This window comes from Triticum urartu, chromosome 1A, assembly GCF_056163025.1.
Source record: "Triticum urartu cultivar PI428250 chromosome 1A, HENAU_Tu73, whole genome shotgun sequence".
In the NCBI taxonomy this organism is placed as follows: Eukaryota; Viridiplantae; Streptophyta; class Magnoliopsida; order Poales; family Poaceae; genus Triticum; species Triticum urartu.
Window position 1 is genome coordinate 572,741,667 of NC_141873.1, and position 25,066 is coordinate 572,766,732.

A 25,066-nucleotide genomic window follows, 5' to 3' on the forward strand; every position below is an offset into this window, starting at 1 on the left:
GCGCGCCCCCCACCCTCGTGGACAGGGTGTGGGCCCCCTGGTGTTGATTCTTTCGCTAGTATTTTTTATATATTCCAAAAATATTCTCCATAAAGTTTTAGGTCATTCCGAGAACTTCTATTTCTGCACAAAAATAACACCATGGCAATTCTGCTGAAAACAGCGTCAGTCCAGGTTAGTTCCATTTAAATCATGCAAGTTAGAGTCCAAAACAAGGGCAAAAGTGTTTGGAAAAGTAGATACGTTGGAGACGTATCACTCCTCGTGCACTAGACATGCTAGACTTTTTTCACCAACGCCGTTGTTTGCTACATAAAAGAGTGACGTTGTCGAGAATCGATCTTAGCTATCGGAGGAGATGATCTCCATTCTTAGTATGTATCAGTCGGTTACCCTTGTCTCCCATGAACCCCAGGCACCAATTACCACGGATCGAGGCCAATGAACACTTTTTCTTCCCCTTTTACCATGCTAGGTTTGCGAGTTCCTAATGGCGGTGTCTTGAAGATCAAGACAGTTTTACACGAAAATAAAAGACACAATACTTCACTCATATTTACCCAAGTCATGCAGGATGTTGCGATGTAATTGGTGAAATATAGATGACAATTCCGAAGAATCTCGATGTAACCTTTAAGTTTATCTGGAATGCTTGTCATTTTTACGTTGTAGTTTATTTCACCCAATGTACTTTTATCGTGTTTTTGAGATAATATATATATCATTCATAAAACGAAACTAGAAAGACAGCAAAACCTAGCAATACCCCAAAATACTCCAGCTAAGAAAGACAATTACAATCAAGACTGAAGAATCCAATGAGCTATCATAGTGGCCACCAAAGAAAAAGGGAACAAAACACCTTTTACCCAAGTTAGACGCGGCTCCATCGCTTGTCTACAGTTTTTTGGATCTCCAGCTCAAAGACGAAGCAATTGTCATTGAAAGAATCTGTCCGGGGCGGCACCCCGGACACGCCATCCTACTCAAGATGTGAGACCCTCCCGCGACTACATCGGAGAAGGAACCTGACCCGCTATCCTCCACCATCTTCCAGTTGCCGTCGACGTAGATCACCGTCGGCACCTGCCCTTGAACAACCTCTCTTGCTCCGCACCGACGCCTGATCAAACGGCGTCCCAACGGCAAACCCCGAGGACACAAGTCTGCCACAAGAATGTCGTCGCCGCCACACTATGCATACTTGATCAGACTAGTTCCCAAATCCATCACCGACCATGGAGCATAATGCCCCGTCAGGGAAAGAACCGACGCTTCTTTATTCAGCACCGTCGTTGTCATCACCAAAGCCATGGCATTGAGTTACTAAAACCAAAATTAGTGGACACCGTGCAAGGGATTGGTTTTTCAAACCTTACTCATGCTTCAGGCACATGCACACACACACACGTTTTTTTCCCAATACAACAATTATTATTCCTTTCTGCAATATATACATGACAAGCTCCTCCTGCACCAAACATGCTAGACTTTTTTCACCAACGCTGTTGTTTGCTACATAGAAGAGTGACGTTGTCGAGAATCAATCTTAGCTATCGGAGGAGATGGTCTCCATTCTTAGTCTGTATCAGTGGGTTACCCTTGTCTCCCATGAACCCCAGGCACCAATTACCACAGTTCGAGGCCAAGGAACACTTTTTTCTTCCCCTTTTACCATGCTAGGTTTGCGAGTTCCTAATGATGGCGTCTTGAAGATCAAGACAGTTTCACACGAAAATAAAAAGACACAATACTTCACTCATATTTAGCTGAGTCTGCAGGATGTTTCGATGTAATTGGTGAAATATAGATGACAATTCCGAAGAATCTCGATGTAACCTTTAAGTTTATCTGGAGTGCTTGTCATTGTTTACGTTGCGGTTTATTTCACCCAATGTACTTTTATCGTGTTTTTGAGATAATATATATATCTCATTCATAAAACAATGAGTAAAATTCAAGTCACATAGACATCAACCTGACGAAACTAGCAATACCCCAAAAGACTCCAGCCAAGAAAGAAAATTACAATCAAGACCAAAGAATCCAATGAGCTACTATGGTGGCCACCAAAGGAAAAGTGGACAAAACACCTATTTACCCAAGTTAGACACGGCTCCATAGCTGATCTGCAGCTTTTTGAATCTCCAAAGTAATTCCCCAAAGACGAAGCCATTGTGATTGAAAGAATCTGTCGGGGCAGCACCCTGAACACACCATCATACTCAAGATGTGAGACCCCCACGAGACTACACCGGAGAAGGAACCTGACCCGCTATCCTCCACCATCTTCCAGTTACCGTCGACGTAGATCACCGTCAGCACCTGCCCTTGAACAACCTCTCCTGCTCCGCACCGACGCCTGATCAAACGTCGTCCCAACGGCAAACCCCGAGGACACAAGTCTGCCACAAGGATGTCGTCGCCGCCACACTATCCATACTTGATCAGACTAGTTCCCAAATCCATCACCGACCATGGAGCATAATGCCCCGTCTGGGAAAGAACCGACGCTTCTTTATTCAGCATCGTCGTTGTCGTCGCCAAAGCCATGGCATTGAGTTACCAAAACCAAAATTAGTGGACACCGTGCAAGGGATTGGTTTTTCAAACCTTACTCATGCTTCAGGCACATGCACACACACACGTTTTTTTCCCAATACAACAATTATTATTCCTTTCTGCAATATATACATGACAAGCTCCTCGTGCACCAAACATGCTAGACTTTTTTCACTAATGCTGTTGTTTGCTACATAAAAGAGTGACGTTGTCGAGAATCAATCTTAGCTATCGGAGGAGATGATCTCCATTCTTAGTCTGTATCAGTCGGTTACCCTTGTCTCCCATGAATCACAGGCACCAATTACCATGGTTCGAGGCCAAGGAACACTTTTTTCTTCCCCTTTTACCATGCTAGGTTTGCGAGTTCCTAATGATGGCGTCTTGAAGATCAAGAAAGTTTCACACGAAAATAAAAAGACACAATACTTCACTCATATTTAACTGAGTCTGCAGGATGTTGCGATGTAATTGGTGAAATATAGATGGCAAATCCGAAGAATCTTGATGTAACCTTTAAATTTATCTGGAATGCTTGTCGTTGTTTACGTTGCGGTTTATTTCACCCAATGTACTTTTATCGTGTTTTTGAGATAATATATACTCATTCATAAAACAATGAGTAAAATTCAAATCACGCAGACACCAACCTGACGAAACTAGAAAGACAACAAAACCTAGCAATACCCCAAAAGACTCCAGCCAAGAAAGAAAATTATAATCAAGACCGAAGAATCCAATGAGGTACTACAGTGGCCACCAAAGGAAAAGGGGACAGAACACCTATTTACCCAATTTAGACCCGGCTCCATCATTGATCTGCAGCTTTTTAGATCTCCAAAGTAATTCCCCAAAGACAAAGTCATTGAAAGAATCTGTCGGGGCAGCACCATGAACACGCCATCATACTCAAGATGTGAGACCCCCACGAGACTACATCGAAGAAGGAACCTGACCCGCTATCCTCCACCATCTTCCAGTTGTCGTCGATGTAGATCACCGTCAGCACCTGCTCTTGAACAACCTCTTCTGCTCCGCACCGACGCCTGACCAAACGTCGTCCCAACGGCAAACCCCGAGGACACAAGTCTGCCACAAGGATGTCGTCACCGCCGCACCATCTATATTTGAACATAGTAGTTCCCAAATCCATCACCGACCATGGAGCATAATGCCCCGTCAGGGAAAGAACCGACGCTTCTTTATTCAGCACCGTCGTTGCCGTCACCGAAGCCATGACATCGAGCGACCAAAACCTAAACTAGTAAGAGCCTAAACGGAGGCCTACACAGGTCGGCGCACGCGAGGTTCGACGACCATCCTCACCACCGATGATCAAAGAGGTCGTTAGCATGGGAAAGCCGCTGAAAGACAACCCCAAAGACTTGTTGCACCTAGAGAGGGTAGATTACCTTTCATTTCTTCCACGATGAGAAGAAAGAAAACCAGACTTGTTTGTATTTTTGCCGCTTTTGAACCAACAAAGTCGAATAGATTTATGATGCAAAAAAAATACGAATAAAAACATCCATGGCTAATAGACACGTCACGTATGTACACGCATTGTCACCTGATGGATGGTGCACATTCCACGGACTCCACCGGCCCCGCCGAGTATAACGACACATCATGTAGTAATAAGTAAAATGGAGAAACCTTATACAAACCATAAATAAAAAAATAAATAAACACGTTGTTGATGGACGGTGTATGTTCCACGGACTCCGCACGCCAAAAAAACAAGCAGGACACAAGCTGTCCAAACAGGATGAATTTGGAAAGAAACACAAACCGTTTGGTTTGGTTTGGCAAGGAAGGAAGGAGAAGGCCCCAGCTGTCGGTGCCCCGGGCCGGGGTTGCGGCGTGCGGGAGGGGCTGGTTGGGTTTTCAAACCCTACTCCTGCTCCGCTCCGACACAAGGCACGCCCACGCACGGTACACAGCGGCACACAGGACTCTTTCCCCCCTTCCCAGTCCAGCTGGGAGCATTATTTTTCCATCCAGCAATATATACTCCAGCTCCCCCCTCCTGCCTGCGCTAGGCTAGCTTCCTTCGTCCGTTCGTCCGAGGGTGCGTGGCGTGTGCGTGTGCGTGCGGCGATACGACACACGGGACTCACGCGCGGCGGCGGCGAGGGTTTTGCCTGCTGCTGCTCTCCCCACGCGGCGGCGGCGGCGGCGGCTGGAGTAGCCGTCGGATCCGGAGGGAGGGGCCTGCAGCGCCATGAGGGGCGGCGGCCGGGGAGGAGGGGGCGGCGGGAGGGGGCAGCAGCAGCAGGCCCGCGGGGCCGCGGCGGCGGGGGACGGGGCGGAGATCCCGCAGGCCTCGCGGAAGCTCGTGCAGGGGCTCAAGGGGATCCTCGCCGACCGCACCGAGGCCGAGATCTACGCCACGCTCCTCGACTGCGCCATGGACCCCGACGTCGCCGTCGAGCGCCTCATCTCCCAAGGTACCCTCGCCTCCCCCCCGCCCCCCATGCCTGGAATTCGCCTCGTGTATTACTAGTGCCTTGTCGGTCAGCGCTAGGGTTTGTAGCCGATTGGCGTGCGTGCTAGTCCGCGCAGCTCGTTAGTGATTTCGCGACGCTCCCTTGCGGCTGTGACTCCCAGCGTGGGCCCTAGCTATCGCGCTAGCATCCTATCGCCTGGCAATCTGGAGCGGATTTCTGACACGACGATGTAGTGTAAGGCATGTGATTTGTATGCATGTATCTGCTGTTAGTTTGATCCAATGCGGATTTGCAGTGTTCAATAATGAGCAAAGCAGCTTTGATTTTGCTGTGTGAGGAAGCAGCAGCTGTGGTGCCTCGTGATGTAAGCAGGTCCAGTTTAGTGGCTTGATCTATGTGCTCCTGCACTCTTAAGTAGTAAGTTTCATAAATAGGATATAGTTGGTCCATGTAGATTATCCACATTTAATATCTTCAATCCATGGTTGACTTATGGGGCTGTTGTGTAAGAGGCTGCACATTGCATTGAGGTGTAGATAGTGTGTAAGCTTTCACCTGGAGATTAATTTTGCATTTATTATGTTGTGAGTGTTATAGATGCATTCATTATTGGTGCATCATTCCTTTTGTTCAAAAGAGTGGCAGTTATTTTGTGTGTTTGAAACTAGTACATTTGGTAATCTTTTTATTCTTGGGAAACAAGTCTATTAACTCACTAGAGACGATGACAATGGCCTTTCTTTGCAGTAAGAGCCGAATGGAAGATCCTCCTGTTCGTTTGTTTCTGTGGATCATACCTGTCCTATGCTCATGCTTTATCTAATGCTTACCTACACATATGATATTTTCTACACAAGCAACTAACTGTATGTTGGCAAGTTATCTAATTCTATTGTCATGTTTGTTCAGATCCCTTCCATGAAGTGAGGAGAAAGCGTAGCAACAAAAAGGAGGTCAGTGCATTTTTGGCATTTCTGTTGTTTAAGTATGCCACTTGCTCGTTCTCCTGACAAACTCTTAACCTGCAGGTAAAAGCTCCTCAGGAAACAAGGTCTCGCCCCTTCTATAAACCTGCATACCGAGGTTCTAAGGTTGGCTCGGATCGAGGTGGACGTGTTTACTCTGGTCCGGGAGGTAACGTGCTAAATCATGTATTGTGACATCATAACAAAGTTTGATTTTGTACAGTCACTCATTTTGTTTGTGTTATCAACATAACAACATATGAGCAGACTCAACTGCTAGCGCTAAAGGTCCTATCAAGAAGGAAACAGAGTTACTTCCGCCACCAAACACATCAACCTCTGATGCTGTCAAGGATAGCAATCCTATGGAAACAATTTCAGAAGCTGGGTATGTAAATAGATCATGATTTTGCATAGCTATTCTCGTGAAATACTGATTATATTAGTTATTTTTTTTGCTCCAGTTTTGTTGCACTTCTTACAGCAGTTCTGTTATTCTCTGTTGTAATTATTGATTGATTGATTTATGTAGTGTCTAATCCATTCTTCTCTTAAGAAAATCAAGTACAACAAAAAATACATCACATGTTTCTGTAGTTTATTAACTGTCAAGCACCGTTAGATGATTTCACCCTTGTTAGCTTTCTTCCTAGATAAGGAACATAGCCAACTCCTTGTTGCAACTCTTGGTAGAAGGCTGAGGGAGGGAGGGAGTAGAGAACGAGTTAGGGTTTTTGCAGACATCACCGTCTTGAAAAAAAGTGAAATCAGATGATACAACTTCAGACTTGGCAGGATCATGATGCATTTTAGTTTGGCGATTAGGGAAAGACTGACCATATGCTCAGACCTGTCCTGCTTTCTAATTTTCATTTTATCTCTGCATCGTGCATGCTTGATTCTAATTTGACGATTAGGGAGAGATGGACCATGTGCTCAGAGCTGCCCTGTCTTCTAATTTTCATTTTATCTCTGCATTGTACATGTTTGATTCTTCATGTTCTGTGTTTTCAGAAAAATTACGTGTGTTTCTATCAGAAGTTCAGAACAATTACAAACTGGAACAGTAGCTTTTTTAGTTTTTATATGATGCACAGCTTCACTCGCTTGTTTATACATTGTATGCTTAGTGACTACCTGGTAATGCAAGTACATAGCTCGAGGACTTCCTTGACAGACTTCCTAACCTTTTGTGCTTTTGTTACCAGTAATTTAGCTGATGCGAAGTCTACCAGTTTCCAGCCTCCGCAAGTGCAGCATGGTTGGGGTGGGGTGCCAGGGCGCCCTTCTTTGGCTGAAATAGTGAAGATGGGCAGGCCTCAAGCTAAATCTGGGGCCAGACCGGTTGCAAATAATGCTGCCAAGCCAGCTGTTGGTGGTTCAGTCGCTGCCAATGCAAATCTTAACACAGTTTTGCCGTCAGAAGGGGACCGTGTCACAGCTGAGAAATTACCAAATGGCACTATTCAGTCCCCCTCTGTACCTAAGGAGGACTCTGTTGGCATATTACCTTCAGGACAGGGGTCTGATGTGCCAGAAGGCATCGGTGCTGCTTCCGCAAATGTGAGCGCACCAAGATCATTTACCCTGGAGGTCAAGAATGACGACGCTGGAGATGCCAACGAGCAAACTAAGGAGACAAGTGGAAGCAATGCCACTGGCCTAACATCTCCAGGACCATTATCCCCGTCTGATAAAGGCACGATCTTGAATAATGACTTGATAGAGAAAACAGATGTCTATCTCTCTGATGAACATTCATTTGAACACAACCAAAGTAAGTTATGAACGATGTCATTTACCTCTTCTTATCTGTACTTTCATTTGTGCCTATGTGAAGATCTGTTATGCTAGAACATACTGGAGTTTATATTTCTGTATGACCCCGAGCTGTTTTTATTTTTTGATGCATGTTTATTGCCTATTATCAGCTCACCCACTGGCAAACATGCATGTCTTACCTATCAAACACAAGGTTCAGTGTGATGTGTGTACATCAAACCCTGATTTCCGTGCCTCTTTTCTGATTTCTTTTTACCTTGGGTCTCCCTGACTGTAGAGCTTATGCATACCTCTTTTCGCATTTCATGTTGCATGCTCCCTGCTTGTCTAACTGACCAGAATTCCCTGTCTTTCTAGTCACTCTCTTTTGTTAATTATAGATAGATCGTCTTTCTCAATTTTAATGATTTCATCCTTCTAGATGCAGATTCAAATGGTGATATGTCTACTACAGCGTATGAGTTGGAACACTTGACTATACATGAGGAAAACAGACCAAAACCATCTGATGATAACCCAGCTGTAATAATCCCAGGCCATCTTCAGGTTTCCAATGCAGATTTTGCGCACTTGACATTCGGTAGTTTTGTGTCTGGGACACTTGATGCGCCATGCTCCATGATGCCTGCCAATAGTGACGTGGAGGTCGCAGCAGTTCCTGATAACCAGTCAGGGGACCAATGTGATGCCAGGTATGAATTTCTTCATCAAATTCTTTACGCCCTCTTCATCATGTGAAGTCCTTCATTTTCAGTATCTCCACTGTCCTTCATCATGTGACATTTTTGAGTCCTTCATTTTCAGAATCCACGAATTTGAAAACAAGGAGACAGTAACTCCTGCAGCCAACGAGTACATTGCTTCTGCACCAGATAGTAATGCAGAGAATCCTGATATTACATCAGCACAACAGTCTGAAGTGGGAAGAGCTGATTTACTGGATGTTACAAACAACACCGAATACAATTTATCATCTGATTATGCCACGTCAAGTGCAGTACAACCAGAGCCTACCGTGCAGACTTATCTGCAGGACAATCGTCAAATGCAAAACATTTCTCCCCTCTCTAACTTCATGGTATGTGCTCATTTCTTATCTTGGTTTATTTATAAGAACTTCTATTGATATGTTGTTACTTTCCATGTATGTACATGTAATATTAGAGTTGTGATTATTTTGGTATATCACATCTACCACCATGTTGATATGAAATGAAGAAACCAACTACCTGACCTAATAGTGGATAAAAATGCCCTGGTGCAAACTGTATTAATTGTATTTGCTAACCAGTGTTTCCAAAATGCAGTTTTTTAGTCCTGCTCTGGCTTCATTCTTCCTTCATTGACAAACTTGTTTTATTACTTGCAGCAAGGAAATATGCCAAATGGCCTATTGCCACCAGCAATACCGCCTTTCCGTGAGTTGGATCCAGCATTCTCGCTGCTGCTTACTAACCCTCCATTGGCTACAATGGTTCATGGTACACCACAATCGTCCGTGAACAATGCAACTGTTCCTTCACAGCCACAAGAGGTATGAACACTTCACTGAATCATGGACTAGACGACAACTCTTTTGAGAGTAGCCATGCATTACAAATTCTATATGTACGAATTCATTCTTTCTGGTAAAAGGGTAAAATAGATTTGTTTGCTGGGGAACCTGTGTTAGTTGTATACAGTTTTGCTTGCTGCGCTCTAAAATGTGTCTGGAAGTTGCAGCCTGCAACCAGGATAACTCTTGCTTACTGCTCTTAGTGCAGCTATGCTGTATGTTAATTGTTAACTATGCCCAGAGTGTTAGCACTTAGCAGTCAATTTTTGGTCATGTTTGGTCAAATCCTGTTGTAGTTACATCTGCCTCATGCTTTATTTTGTTCAGTTCTGTGTCCTGTGGCTAGCAACAGTTCCATTTGTGCCTAATTCTGCGTGGGCATTTTTAATCTAGAGAGCTAAATCATAGATGTATTACTCATTAGGATTTTATTATGCTGTTATTTGTGTTACTAAAAAAGCTACAATCTGCTGTTCTCTTGCTACGTTAGATGTTGTGTTTTCTTAGTTATTACTGCATCACTATTCTAATATGGTTTGTTCTTGTAGAATGTTAATCAAGGTGGTTTATCCAACCCACAGTTGACCCACTCTCAGGGAAGCACCGGCATTGCTCCAGGTCCTCCTCTGCCTCACCATCTTGCTGCGCTTCATCCTTATGCTCAAGGAGGTCTTCCCCTTGGATATGCAAGCATGATCGGATACCCATCTTTACCGCAAAGCTATGCGTATCTCCCGCCTGCTGCCTATCAGCAACCATACATGAACAGCGGTCTATTCCACCAAGGCGCAGCTGCAGCTCCCAACTCGGGCGTAAAATACCCAATGCCACAATACAAGGGCAATGTTCCTCTTGGGAGCCTTCCACAGCCAGCCTCGATGCTCTCCAACTACGTTGGAGGTTTCGGGACTGCAAATGGCATGCCTCAAAACTTTGCCCTGAACCAAAGCAATCCGCCGGCAACCACAGCTCCTGGGTTTGATGGAGCAATGCCCTCCCAATACAAGGATGGAAACCCCTACATGTCTCTACAGCAGGTAAGAGATTCACACAAGAGTGGGGAACTAGATTTATATATCAGGAAATTTGTACGGATTGCTAATTTGCATGTTTGTCTCTGCAGGGCGAGAACCCTGCAATGTGGATGCATGGAGCTGGTTCGCGAGGAATGCCGCCTCTTGCTGCCAACCCCTTGTATGGCTATCAAGGGCAGCAAGGCTACCAGGGGCAGCAGGGCCATCAGGGCGGCCTTAGGCAGGGGCAGATGCCGTCGCAGTACGGCGCAGCGCTCGGGCAGTCGCAGCCAGGCCTAGGACCCGAACACCGAAACCCCAGCGACGGAAACTTGAGTGCTGCCGCCGCCGCCCAGGCTAACCAAATGTGGCCGAATGGCTACTGATTCAGCACCCCCCCTTGTCAGCTGTCCTGAATAGAGATATAGAGTTGGTAGCTACTGTGAAATTTTGGAAAGAGGCCCGTGAGATGTGTTCCAACATGTTCAACCTGTAGTGTTTCCTAGGGACCTCGGCTGTAGCTCAACTTGTTTATTTTCAGATCAGATAGAAAAGAACGGTTTATTGTCTGTCTGTCTGTTTGTTCTTTTTTCTTTCTGTCGTTTATTACATATATTGTGTAACAATAAACCAGAAAATATCTATCTAACAAAGCAGCACCATTAACTTTTGAGGAGGCGGAACATGAGCTCTGTCTGTTTTCTGCTCGGAGTAGGCAAAAATCTTTAGAAAGCGAATGGATTTAGAAAGTTCACACCATTGCCAAAGTATAGTTATGCAATTTATGATCTGCCGGCTAGGCTAACCAAATTTCTTTATATATACAGCTCAAAACCTACGCACTCCGTCTGTTTCAAAAGAACTGAATAGATTTATTTGTCCCAAGTCAAACTCAACATCTAGAACGTTAAATTAGTCCAGTTACGAGTATGAGAACCGAAAGACATGAAAATTCCTTTTTGCTTCTGATTTATTCGCAGTACAAAGAACATAGAAATAATAAAAATTACATCTATTTTCGTAGACCTCCAAACAACGATTACTATACAAACACTAAAACAAGCTGACGCTCTCTCGCTGGAGCCGGACCAAACTCAGCTATACGAATGATCATGGAAGCGTCCACGTCCTCCGAGGCCTTCAGCCTCCGGCGGCGGCGCCTCCTCAAAGCTCCCGCCCTGCTTCAACTTGCGACCAAAGTAGTCCTACTTCAACACGTCCATGTCGCTGACGCTCCGCCCCGCGTGCTCCACGGCCCCCAGGAAGTGCTTCCGGGTGATCTCGGCGCTGGCCATGGCCGCGGCCTTCCCCACGAGCGAGCTCCTCCGGATGATGTCGCGCACCGCGAGCTTGCACGCGCGCTTGCATATCACCGTAATGGCGTGATGTGATGTCGGCGCCCCTGAACCCGGCCGTGGACCGGGCTAGGTCCTGGACGTTGACGCGGCGGGAGGGGACCGGCGCATGCACGACTTGAAGATCTGCAGCCGCCACCTCGTAGCCCGGCGGGCCGTGGAAGAGCACACGGCTCCATGCCGGAAAACTCCAACATCTCCGGGTGCTCCACCGGGTACTGCTGGAGCTCCAGCTTGACGTCCTCCCACGAGACCTTGGGCCAGCCTTGTCTCCCGCGGCGCCGATGGCTTGGTCACCTCTCCTTGGCGTGCACGCGGTCGTCCATGATGACGGACATGGAGTTGAGCACCTCCACGTCGATGGTGGTACCCGCCTCGAGGTCGACGACGTCCATCTTGCGGATGCACTGGAATGCTCCCTCGCAGCAGAGCGCGGCGAGGTAGGCGCCGACGAAGCCGTGCCCGTGCGTGTCCTTGCCAATGCGCTCGAGGTCGACGTCGTCCGAGAAGCGCATGTCCTTGGAGTGGATGCGGAGGATTTAGAGGCGGCCGACATCGTCGGGCACGCAGATGTGGATCTTGATTTAGGGTTGCGTGGGGTAAAGCCTCCACATATCTTGTATATATATAAGACCAACAATACAGAGTTAGATTACAATACGGGCAGGTATAAACCGTTTCTAACACACCCCCTCAATCTGAACTACTACTACATATAAGGTTCAGATTGGACCGGAAACGTTCTAACATCTGTCGTGTGACCGGTTTAGTAAATACATCAGCCAGTTGGTCATTAGACGAGATAAACCTGACATCTAACACACCAGAAGCAACGCGCTCACGCACAAAGTGAAAATCTATCTCTATGTGCTTGGTTCTTGCATGAAAAACTGGATTTGCTGTCAGGTACGTAGCCCCAAGATTGTCACACCACAAAATGGCGGTACGCTGCTTGAAGACCCCAAGCTCCTTGAGTAAGGTCTCCACCCAGATTGCTTCAGCTGCTCCATTAGCTAAAGCTTTATACTCTGCCTCCGTACTCGATCTAGAGACAGTTGGCTGTTTCTTGGAACTCCATGAGACAAGATTTGATCCAACAAACACAGCAAAACCACTAGTAGAACGGCGGTCATCAATGCATCCAGCCCAATCAGCATCTGTGAAAATACTGACACCAGTGGAAGGAGATTTACGAATCCTCAATCCCGTACTCAAAGTCCCTTTGACATAACGCAATATACGCTTGACAACTTCCCAATGCTCATTAGTCGGCTGTGATAAATACTGGCAAACCTTGTTGACTGCAAAGGACAGGTCAGGATGAGTGAGCGTTAAATACTGCAGTCCTCCAACAATGCTGCGATATCGAGTGGCATCCTCAACACCCAAAGGAGTGCCAACCTCACGAGCCAAATGCTCAGTGGCAGATAATGGTGTAGAGGTAGGCCTGCAATTCTCCATACTCACACGATGAAGAAGATCAAGTGCATACTTGCGTTGAGTCAGCGTCATGCCCCCTGAATTGTAGGATACTTCAAGCCCCAAAAAATACTGGAGAGGACCAATATCCTTGATGGGAAAACTGTCGGAGAGACATCTCACCAGATGCTCAATTGCAGCCGAAGTGGAGCCAGCAATAACAATATCATCAACATACACAAGCATGTATATCTGGACGCCATGCGCAGCAAAGATGAAGAGAGATGCATCCGCCTTGGATGGAACAAAACCAAGCTGAAGAAGTCGAGCACTGAGACGAGCATACCAAGCACGTGGCGACTGCTTGAGACCATAAAGAGCCCGTTGCAACTTGCACACGTGCGAAGGAAACCGAGTATCTTCAAAACCTGGTGGTTGCTGCATATACACAGTCTCGGAAAGAAAGCCATGAAGAAATGCATTACTGACATCAACTTGCCTCAAACTCCATCCTCGTGAAACAACAAGCGAAAGAACTAGACGAATAGTCGGTTTGACAATGGGACTGAAGGTATCACCATAGTCAAGACCTTGCTGTTGAGTAAAACCACGAGCAACGAGGCGAGCCTTGTGCTTGTCAACAGACCCATCAGCGTGTTGCTTCGTCTTGAACACCCATTTACTGCCAACAATGTTAACGCCAGGTGGTCGAGGAACCAAAACCCATGTGCCATTTTGACGAAGCGCTGCAAACTCAGCAGCCATAGCATCACGCCACGCCGGCTCACGGAGGGCATCACGATGTGACACCGGTGTCGCAAAGAAAGCACGACGAAGAGGATTATACCGCACCGTCCCATCAGTAAATTCCTTCTCACGACGAGTAGCATCACGGGTACGAGTTACCATTGGGTGAGGGGGCTCGACGGCCGGAGACATAGGCGAGGATGGCGACGCTGCCGAACTTGGCGACGAGGCTGGATTTGGCGACGATGGCACAGGAGCCGACGAAGATGGCTCATGGGCCTGCTCATGGGCCGACGAGGCACACGGGGAGCCAGGTGACACTCCAGGCGCTGGCGAGGCCGAGGCGCGGGCGGGCGAGAGCAAGTCACGGGCGAGCGAGGCCGACTCGTGGGCGGGCGAGGCCAAGTTGCTGGCGGGCGAGGCCGACTCGCGGGCAGAGCCAGCCGCACGTGCGAGCGGGACCCTTGCCTGGGAAGCCTGGCCGCCATGCACGTCGTTCTGCATGGCCACGGGTACGTCGAGCGTGCCGGTCGCGGAGCCTGCACAGAAGAAACGCTGGCTAGGCCAGATGGATTAGTAGCCAAGTAGGTTAAGTCACAATTACGCACATGAGCACTCGTAGCCGGTTCTGTGGATGGAAAAGAAATAGCTTCGTCAAGTGTAGACACATCAACAGTGACACCGGGAGTAGCAAACGGAAAGACAGATTCGTCAAAGATAACATCACGCGAGATGTATATACGACCCGTAGATCGATCAAGACACTTGTACCCCTTATGCATAGGACTATATCCCAGAAAAACACACATCTTGGATCGAAACTCGAGTTTGTGGGAGTTATACTTTCGCAAACTAGGCCAACAAGCACACCCGAAGGTACGAAGAAAAGTATAGTTGGGTGGAATTTTCAGAAGACGATGAATAGGAGTATCTTGACCAAGCATGGGGGTGGGCATGCGGTTAGTGAGGTAACACGCAGTCAGAAAAGCTTCATCCCAATAACGTAAAGGGAGAGACGAGAGAGCCAACAAGGCAAGACCAGTTTCAACCAAGTGTCGATGTTTGCGCTCGGCAATGCCGTTCTGTTGGGAGGTGTGAGGGCAAGAGACTCGGTGAGAGATGCCCGTACGAAGAAAATAACGATGCAACTTATGGTATTCACCCCCCCAGTCAGATTGGACAGCTTTAAGCTTAGCATCCAAAAGGCGCTAAACATGGGCTTGAAAAGCATAGAACACCTGTTCAACATCAGACTTATGTTTTAGTAGATAGATCCAGCAAAAACGGGAGTAGTCGTCAATAAAACTCACATAATACTTGTACCCCCCAGAGGAAGCACGAGCAGGGCCCCAAACATCAGTATGAACTAATTCAAGAGGCATAGTGGACACACGAGCAGAAGCAGTATAAGATATTGACCACTTTTACCACATTGACAAGCATCACAAACTAAAGCAGAAGTATCTAAGGTTGAACACTCGAGATCATTATTCCTAACAATGGAACTGATGACATTTTTGGATGGATGACCGAGACGCTGATGCCACTGAGATGAGGAGACACGGACGCTGGACGACGCTTGACGCTCGGACAGATGCGAGGCTCGTCCGAGTGGAAGAGGGTAGAGCCCTCCTTTGCTTCTACCTCGAAGAAGAATTCTCCTGGTGGCTTTGTCCTTAACAAGGAAAAAATATTTATGAAATTCAATGAAGATACGATTATCCGACACAAGACGATAGACTGATAGAAGATGTTGGCTAATATTTGGAACATGTCAAATATTGTTCAGGCGCAGAGGAGAACCGGCTAAGGTCGAGTGCCCAATATGCGAAATAGACAAACCTGAGCCGTTGGCCACCTGAACCTGATCATGGCCGCCGTAGCGTTCGCGGAACTGAAGACGCTCTAGGTCACTAGTCAGGTGATCCGTGGTGCCGGAGTCCAGAACCCAGTGCGTGGAGTTGTTGGAGGAGGTCGATGCATTATATGCCGAGCGGCCATTGCCGCTGGAGTAGTCTGAATCGAAGCGCTTCTTACAGGTGTCGGCTTCGTGACCCCAATTCTTGCAAATCTGACACCTCGGGCGCCAGCGACGATTGCCGTTGCGACCGTTGCCTCCTTCTCCACCGCCGTTGTTACGACGGTTGTCTTGACCGCCGTGCTGGTAGCCCTGCCCCTGTTGCTGCGGGTAGCCTCCAGCAGGGCGGACGTCGGTGGCACGACCAGTGTCGGGTGCTCGAGGACGGTTGACGGGGGCGGGAGCACCGGACCGTGCCACGGCGTTGGCCGACGAGGTCCACTCCTCATCGTCGGCCTGCTGCGACAGCTGCAGCGCCTCATAGTTGAGAACCATGGAGTAGAAGTCAGTCAGCGCGACCGGAGTGACCACGACGCTGAGCGAAGCCGCGATCGGGTTGAAGGCCTTGCCCAATCCGGTAAGCATGTAGTCGATGATCTCGTCATCAGCGAGGAGGGATCCAGCGGAGGCCATGGCGTCGGCAAGAGCCTTCACCTTGTGCATGTACTCGTTGGCAGTCATGTCGTTCTTCTTCAGCGACTGAATCTGTCGCCGGATGTGCCGAACCCCGGCACGGTTTTACGCGCTGAACATGGCGTGGATGGAGGTCCACGCGGCAGTAGCGGACTTGCAGCTGATCAGTTGAGACGCAATGTCCTCCGTCATGGAGGAGAGGAGCATCCCGAGGACCTTCTGGTCCTGCGTCCACCACATTGCATACGCCGGGTTTGCCACAGTGGTGGCGGTATCACCTGCCCCCTGGGAGATGGTTGTGGGCGGAGCAGCGATGGAGCCGTCGAGGTAGCCATGGAGAGAGGCACCGGAGAGATGCGTCACGGTGAGGGCGCGCCATAGCGGGAAGTTGCCGTGATCCAGACGTACGCCAAGGGAAGGCGCGATGGACGGGACTGGCGCCGTTGCGGCCGGAGACGTCACAACCGGACCGATAATGGCCAGTTGCATCGCGGCGGAAGAGGATCCAGAAGCCATCGAGACCGAGCAGTGACGCGGGACTGAGCGGCGACGCGCGATCGGCCGAACATGCGACGATGCGTACGAGCGAGAGGCGACGTCCGATCGATTTTAGCGAGCGGCGGCACGAACGAGCGAGCGGCAGCTTCGATGGCACGAACGAGCGAACGGCGGCTTCGACACGAGCGATGGTGTGATTGGAAAAAAAGTCTCTGTTACCAAGTTTGATTTAGGGTTGCATGGGGCAAAGCCTCTACATATCTCATATATATATAAGACCAACAATACAGAGTTAAATTACAATGCGGCAGGTATAAACCGTTTCCAACAGATCTCCTTGTTGAAGCGGCCGGAGCGCCGGAGCGCCGGGTCCAGGCTGTTGCGGCGGTTGGTGGCGCCGATGGCCATGACCTGCGCGCGCGGGCGGAGCCCGTCCATGAGCGCGAGCAGCTGGGACTGGGACACGACGCGACGCTCCACCTCGCCATGCGTCTTTTCGCGGTTGGGCGCGATGGCGCCTTGGCCGCCTCGGTGTACACCTTGGGCAGGTTGTCCTCGCTCTAGCCGGCCATCTTGGACACGAACACGATCTCCGGCCCGATGACGACAATGAAGTTGGTGCCCGACTAGGAGGCGATGCCGCACGTGAGCAGCGCCTTGCCGGTGCCGGCTGGGCCGAAGAGCAGGATCCCCTTGGGGGGCTTGACGCCGACCGTCCTGAACAGCTTGGGGTGGCGCAGCGGCGGCTCGACCAGCTCGCGGATCTACGCGAGCTGCTTCCGGACGCCGCCGCAGACGTCGTCGTAGGCTGGGCCGTCGAGCCTCTCCCCGACCTCAGGCTGCAGGTGGAGGTGGGATTAAATGGGACTAACCATCCCATCCTACTTAATCTTCTTTAATGGGCTCCCATTGAACAAGGAAAAAAAAGTGGGCTAGCCCTCTAAGTCTGGTCATAGTGGAGAGTAACATAGACTAGTGTTATGCAGATGACACTAGCCAAATGTTACTATTTTCATAATACAAAGTAACATAATAGTAGTATTTTAGATGGCTTCATTTATTATCTTGTAGACTCATTTTGCCTTGAAAAACGCTATGTTATAATAACATATTATGTTACCACCTCCTATTAATTATTTGCCATATAAATAATTTTTTTTTGAAATGCGCTATATTACTAGCTATGTTACTACAACTATGACTAGCCTAATTGCATCGGGAACCCACCTCCCCCAACTAACCTCTTCCCCGATACATCGTGGCTCTTGGGAACTGAACCCGTCTCCCCCAACTAAGCAGAGGTAGATTCAGGTTCGAGGGCTCCGACCTCCGACGACGTGCTCAATCTCTGTTACAGCGACAGCTCCTTCGCATCGCACGCCGCCCTCGGCTTCGGCGGCCGCTTCTCCAATGCCTCGCCGAACACCTCTCCCCGCGCCCCCGCCTGCTGCGCCGTCGCTCCCCGCGCACGCCAGACGCCGCTGCTGCTTCTCCTACTGAATCGACCATCTCCATCGCCGGGGAGTTCCTCAAGATATTGCGCGTCGTCTGGGACGTCGAGACGGAGGCGGCGTCATCCTCGACTCTGGCGCCAGCTTCACGGTGCTGGCCAAACCAGCCTACCACTCCGTGGTGGCCGCGATGGGCAAGGAGCTCGCCGGGACAGAGTTTTGACCATGACGTTCGTTTTTCCTGATGGCGTGTGCCTACGTATCAGTGGATTGTTGGAGCGCAAAATTATCTATCGATCTGCTGTGGAGATTTCTTTCATCGAAGGGTGATGGCTGTCATGGTTTGTGAGTTTGTCCCTGTACAACACATTTTAGGTGGGATCCCACTTATGCCCGCTTAAACCACCAAATCTCTAGAGGGCTCTCTCCTGATGCCCATGAAACAACGGTGGGACTGGGTGGGATTGTGGTGGGATGCCCATCTGTATATTGTATCTGTATATTGTGTAACCTTATAAATATATGTGATAGGTTATCCCTAGAGGGTTGAGCCAGTTTCCACAAATCCCATATTTAACATAGTATCAGCCTAAACCTAGGACCTATGACAACTCCACCTCAGCCGCCTCAGCCGCCGTGCCTCAAACCCTAGGGCCGCCGCCGCCGCAGCTACCATGACCGCTTCCGCCTCCGGTTCCGCCAGCTCCGGGCCCATCCCCGCGACGCTGGCCGCCCTTCTCAACCTTTCCGCCCACGCTGGTGTGACGCCGCGGCCCCAAGTCTTTGGCACCACCGCCGTTGGTTTGTTGTTCTCGGCTCCGATCCCGCCGTCTCCCGCGCCGTCGACGATGGCGTTCTCCACCGCCGCGATGCTGGCGCCACCTGCGGCCACTGCTGGCTCGTCTCCGACACTCGCCATCATGTCGGCGGCCTCAGGGGCCTCCCATGATCAGCCCGCGGGGGTGGCACCCGAAGCCCCTGCGGCTCCCGTTGTTGCTACCACCGACGCCGCCATGATCTCCGGCCCGTTCCACTTCGACAACCTCATCACGACTCGCCTCACGCCGGACAACTATTTGTTTTGGCGCGCCAAGGTTCTACCGCTGCTCCGCAGCCGCTCCCTCCTTGGCTACATTGATGGCTCCCTGCCGTGTCCGCCGCAGGTTATTCCCACCGTCCATGGCCCGACCATCAACCCGGCGCATCGTGTGTGGGTGCAGCAAGACCAAGCGATCCTCTCCGCCATCCAGGGTTCCCTTGGCGACGGGGTTGCTGGTCTTTGCCTCTTTGCTGCCTCTTCCTTGGATGCGTGGAAGACTTTGGAGCATGCGTTTGCACAGACCTCCACCGCCCACCCCATGGCTCTTCGCAGCAAGCTTGATGATATCAAGAAACTGGACTCATCTGCCACAACGTACTTCAACAAAATCAAGGTCTTGGCGGATACATTGACCTCTATCGGTCGACCGCTGAGTGATGAGGAGTTCGCCGGCTACGTTATTAAGGGTCTCGATGCCGACTACGACAACCTTGCCGAGGCCGTCCACAACGCCAAGCCGCCGCTTCCTCCGCACGAGCTCTTCTCTCGTTTGCTCTTCACCGAGCAACGCATCGAAGCTCGCCGCTCCATTACCACCATCGCCGACCAGCCAACGGCCTTTTGGGCGTTGCGTGGCCAGCGCCCCCCTGCGCCTTCGTCGCCTGCCCGGGTCGCCAATCCCCCTGCGCCATCCTCGGGTGGCGGCCCCGTGCGGTGCCAGCTCTGCGGGCACGAGAGGCATCTCGCCTCCAAGTGCCACAAGCGTTTTCAGCGGAGCTTCCTGGGTATCGGCAATGATGGAAAAGGTAATGAGCGTCAATTTGCTATGGCGGATCTTGGCCCTCCTGCTGCTCATGTTGCCGCCAAGGGCAAGGATACACGCGCTGAACACGGCTTTACACCATCATACCCAATTGATCCTGCGTGGTATATGGACACTGGTGCCACGAATCATATGACGAACGAGCTCGCCAAGTTATCCACCCACCAGCCATACTACGGTCACAACAAGGTTCACACCGCCAACGGTGTAGGTATGCCCATCTCTCACGTTGGTCAAGCATCTCTCTTAACTAGTCATCCATCTAGGCAGCTTCATCTTCGTAATATTTTACGGGTCCCCTCGGTGACTCTTAATCTGTTATCTGTTCCCAAGCTCACTCTTGATAACAATGTCTTATGTGAATTTCATCTGTTTAATCTTTTTGTTAAGGACCGAGCCACTCGGGAAATTCTGCTTAGTGTTCGCCTCACCCATGGCCTATACCGCTTGGAGGATCCATCCACCCTGCGCGTCTTCAGTGGTGTTCGTGTGTCGCCGTCCCAGTGGCACTCTCGCCTTGGTCACCCTGCCACTCCCATAGTTCGCCATATACTTCACCGCCATGAGCTGCCTATCGAGTCTAGCAATAAGGAGATATCAGTGTGTGATGCCTGTCAACAAGGCAAGAGTCATCAGTTACCATTTATTTCTTCTACTCGTCAAGTAACGAGTCCTCTTGAACTTGTGTTTTCTGATGTATGGGGTCCTGCCCAAACGTCTGTGAGTGGTCACAACTATTATGTTAGCTTTATTGATGCCTATAGTCGCTTTACCTGGCTTTATCTTCTTAAGCGCAAAGCTGATGTGTTTGATGTCTTCATTCAGTTTCAAGTGCATGTAGAATGTCTTCTCAAGCATAAAATTATCCATGTTCAGTCCGATTGGGGGGGGGGGGCGAATATCGCAACCTCAACACTTTCTTTAATAAGCTTGGGATCTCTCATCGTTTATCATGTCCTCATACACATCACCAGAACGGCGCTGTTGAGCGCAAGCATCGACATGTCGTTGAGACCGGACTCACACTCCTGGCTCACGCTTCTGTACCATTTCGTTTTTGGGGCGACGCTTTTGCTACAGCATGTTTTCTTATTAACCGACTACCTACGCGTGTCCTTAATATGAAAACTCCTATTGAGCTCCTTCTCCATGAAACTCCTGACTATACCTTCTTTAAGGTGTTCGGGTGTGCCTCCTGGCCTCATCTTCGTCCATATAATCATAGAAAGCTTGAATTTCGGTCTAAGAAATGTGTGTTTCTGGGTTATAGTTCTCTTCACAAAGGCTACAAGTGCCAATTGTGTCTACATATCCCGTGATGTTGTCTTTGATGAGAACGTTTTTCCTTTTTCCGCCATGCCGCAGCAACCCGCCACACCTCCATCTATGCATTCATCTCCTATTATGCTTGGCCAATTTGAAGATGTTGCATATTCTCCTGTGTTGTTACCTAATCATGGTGCAGGTATTGGACGTGGTGCTCGCCTGAAACTACTTCTGGATGCAACTCCTGTGACGCATGTTGATCGGTCGGTGCACGTGCCTGCACAAACTCCCGTCATCGACCCCGTCTCTGGAGCCACGCCCGCTCATGCCACTGGACCGCCGCTGGCCTCCGTACCTGGGTCGGTGTCAGCCGAGTTGCCGCCCACATCAGCCGAGGCGCGGCCCTCGTCTCCGACGGTCTCACCTGGGCGGCTCGAGCGGTCCTTGCCACCGTCTCCACGCCAGGCCTCGCCTCCGTCATTGCCACCGTCGCCCGACCGTATGTCCCTGCCGCCCCTCTCACCTGGGTCGGCTGGGCCTACCATCGCCTCGCCTGGGTCTTTGTCTGGGCCCCCGTCGCCCGACCTACCATCGTCATCTCCAGTATTGGCGTCGCCGGCTCCTGTTCCCGTTGCCCCGCAACGTCCGCATACTCGCAGCCGCAGCGGTATTGTTCAACCCAAGCAGTGTCATGATGGTACTGTCACATATTTGGCTGCCTGTCTTGCTCATTCTGTTGCAGATCCCAATGATGAACCACGCAACTATGAGGCCGCTATGAGTATTCCTCACTGGCGGGCTACTATGGAGCAAGAGTACCATGCTCTTATGCATAATGAGACATGGACACTGGTTCCTCCTCCGCCTCGTGTCAACATCATTGATTCGAAGTGGGTTTTTAAAGTCAAGAGACACGCGGACGGATCTATTGAGCGCTACAAGGCGCGTCTTGTGGCTAGAGGGTTTAAACAGCATCAGGGTCTGGACTATGAGGATACATTCAGCCCAGTTGTTAAGTCTACTACTATTCGGCTTCTCCTGTCTCTTGCAGTATCTCGTGGTTGGTCTCTTCGACAGCTTGATGTTCAGAATGCTTTTCTCCATGGACTGCTTGAAGAGGAGGTTTACATGCGGCAGCCACCAGGGTTTGTTGATCACGCTCAGCCTCATCATCTCTGTCGTCTGACGAAGGCTCTATATGGACTGAAACAGGCGCCTCGTGCCTGGCATGCTCGCCTTGCTTCGGCTCTTCGTACTCATGGCTTCGTTCCGTCGACAGCTGACAGCTCACTGTTCTTATTTCAGCGCCCCAGTGTGACTGTGTATTTGCTGGTGTACGTTGATGACATTATTCTGGTCAGCTCCTCTACAACGGCTGCTGATGCCTGCACTTGGCAGAGATTTTGCAGTAAAAGATTTGGGACAACTCCACTTCTTCCTGGGCATTGAAGTTGCACATCAGTCTCGTGGCGGCTTAGCTCTCACCCAGAAGAAGTACTCCCTTGACCTCTTGCGCCGTGCTGGTATGCTCAAGTGTAAGCCATCCCCCACGCCCATGTCCTCTACTGATAAGCTCTCGGCTACTGCTGGTACTATTTTGTCTCCTACGGATGCTACGAAGTATCGGAGTATTGTTGGTGGCTTGCAGTATCTGACTATCACACGCCCTGATCTTTCCTTTGTGGTTAACAGGGTGTGTCAGTATCTTCATGCCCCTACTGATGTGCACTGGTCTGCTGTGAAGCGCATTCTTCGTTATGTGCGTCTCACTGTCTCCTATGGTCTTCATCTGCGACCTAGTTCCTCTGTTGTTCTATCTGCATTCTCAGATGCTGATTGGGCTGGGTGTCCGGATGACAGGCGATCCACGGGGGGATATGCTATATTTTTGGGTCCTAATTTGATCGCCTGGAGTGCACGCAAGCAAGCCACTGTTTCTCGCAGCAGCACGGAAGCCGAGTACAAAGCTGTTGCCAATGCGACTGCTGAGCTTATCTGGATTGAGTCTTTGCTTCGAGAGCTGGGAATCTCCCAGTCACATCCTCCGGTTCTTTGGCGTGACAACATCGGTGCTACATTCCTTTCGACAAACCCGGTGTTCCATGCACGAACCAAATATATTGAGATTGACTATCATTTTGTGAGGGAACGTGTTGCACAGAAGCTACTACAAATCAAGTTTATCTCCTCGAAGGATCAACTTGCAGACATCTTCACCAAGCCTCTACCTTTTCCCATGTTCGAGGTCTGTAGGCGCAATCTCAACCTTCTAGATTCATCAGGAGTGAGTTGAGATTGAGGGAGGGTGTTAGACTTTGTAACGTAGCCCAACTGTGTAATCGGTATATTGTGTAACCTTATAAATATATGTGATAGGCCATCCCTAGAAGGTTGAGCCAGTTCCCACAAATCCTACGTTTAACAAGCCTTACCCCGACCTCCTGCTTGACCGGGTTGGCGTCGTGGCACACCGGCCGCCATGATGACGGACACGTCAGGGTCCGTGTCGCCGACCTTGAACTCCACGGCGACGGCGTGCATGTTGCCGTGCACCACGAAGCGGTCGCCCCTGCGGACTAGCCTGCGCGCGTCGTTGAAATACGCTGAATTTTGTTAAATCTTTTAATGAGCACAATGTGTCGGATAGCTTTAGTTTTTCCAACAATACATCTAATTATGTGCAAGAGTTTTTTTTTTTGAGAAACAAGAGCAGAAGAGCTCAAGTAAAAAGATTACAATCCGGAATCAATAGAAACCTCAATCTATCAGGAACTCCCGCTATGATATGCAGGTCACCTTTTTGCTTGCTTCAGCTGCAATCTCATGTGCCAAAACGTTGCATTCTCTCCCAGTATAGGAAAAGCTGTGATCAGAAAACAACGCAAGAGCTTGTCGGATATCTTGAATCACTCCATAGCACGCGGATAGGCTGGGGCCCTCAAGGCTGAGCTCCTTAATCACATTCTTGCAGTCCATTTCTAACTCCACCGGGCCTCTGAACACAGCGGCCAGAGCATGCAGGCCAAACAGAGCCGCACGGGCTTCCGCTTCCTCGACGTTGCTTGACCTAGGCATTTGATTGCCTACCGACAGGAGGACCTTTCCTCTATAATCCCTGGCAACACCTCCCGCCCAGCAATTCCCACTATCTGCCGAGAAGGCAGCGTCAGTATTAAGCTTGACTATTCCTTGCGGAGGCGGGCGCCACTTCCTGATGCAGTTGGCCGGCTTATTGACTGTAGTACTGGCCAGCATCTTAGTTTCTTTTCCATTAACAGAGGGAGGCCTCATAGAAACATTTTTCAACTCCTCATCATACTTCAGTAGGAAGGCAACAGAGTGGCTAATAGATTCTTTACCGTTCCCATGTACATTATCCTCCCGTAAGTGCCAGCATCTCCAGAGTAGCATCGAGATTTTCGCTCGTATATCCTCCGTTTCCGTACTAAGAAGTAACTGTAGCCAATCAGGCCCAGTGCGTCGGAATGAGCATTCCGGAGGGAGATCCCATTCATCACACATTGCACCTCTCAGGGCTCTGCTCTTAGTACATTCAATGACCGCGTGAAATTCATCCTCTTCACTATTCCCACAGATAGTACAGGTGGAATCCACCTCAATGGTCCTTCTGAACTTGTTCTTCTTTGTAG

At 49.6% G+C, this 25,066-nt stretch overlaps 2 protein-coding genes and 1 pseudogene across 3 annotated transcripts; 2 read left to right on the plus strand and 1 right to left on the minus strand.

Annotated features, from left to right (window-relative positions):
- The first annotated feature begins 4,538 nt into the window (after nucleotides 1–4,538).
- Nucleotides 4,539–11,000, plus strand: LOC125530851 (uncharacterized). Of its 2 annotated transcripts, none has more exons than XM_048695277.2 (10): nucleotides 4,539–5,012; nucleotides 5,922–5,965; nucleotides 6,041–6,146; nucleotides 6,245–6,365; nucleotides 7,186–7,754; nucleotides 8,187–8,451; nucleotides 8,564–8,837; nucleotides 9,129–9,293; nucleotides 9,863–10,351; nucleotides 10,438–11,000. In XM_048695277.2, the coding sequence occupies exons 1-10, from the start codon at nucleotides 4,787–4,789 to the stop codon at nucleotides 10,711–10,713; spliced, it is 2,535 nt and encodes an 844-aa protein (XP_048551234.2). In that variant the 5' UTR covers nucleotides 4,539–4,786; the 3' UTR covers nucleotides 10,714–11,000. The 2 variants fall into 2 exon arrangements, with proteins under 2 accessions (XP_048551234.2, XP_048551231.2); XM_048695274.2 differs by having other exon boundaries at nucleotides 4,540–5,012; nucleotides 8,181–8,451.
- A 532-nt stretch (nucleotides 11,001–11,532) lies between these two features.
- LOC125533173 (cell division cycle protein 48 homolog) lies at nucleotides 11,533–24,827 on the minus strand (annotated as a pseudogene).
- On the plus strand, nucleotides 18,963–23,709 carry LOC147992898 (uncharacterized). Its single transcript, XM_087543138.1, has 5 exons — nucleotides 18,963–20,361; nucleotides 21,616–22,059; nucleotides 22,159–22,358; nucleotides 22,468–22,561; nucleotides 22,778–23,709. The coding sequence occupies exons 1-5, from the start codon at nucleotides 18,963–18,965 to the stop codon at nucleotides 23,707–23,709; spliced, it is 3,069 nt and encodes a 1,022-aa protein (XP_087399264.1).
- Nucleotides 24,828–25,066: the final 239 nt, after the last annotated feature.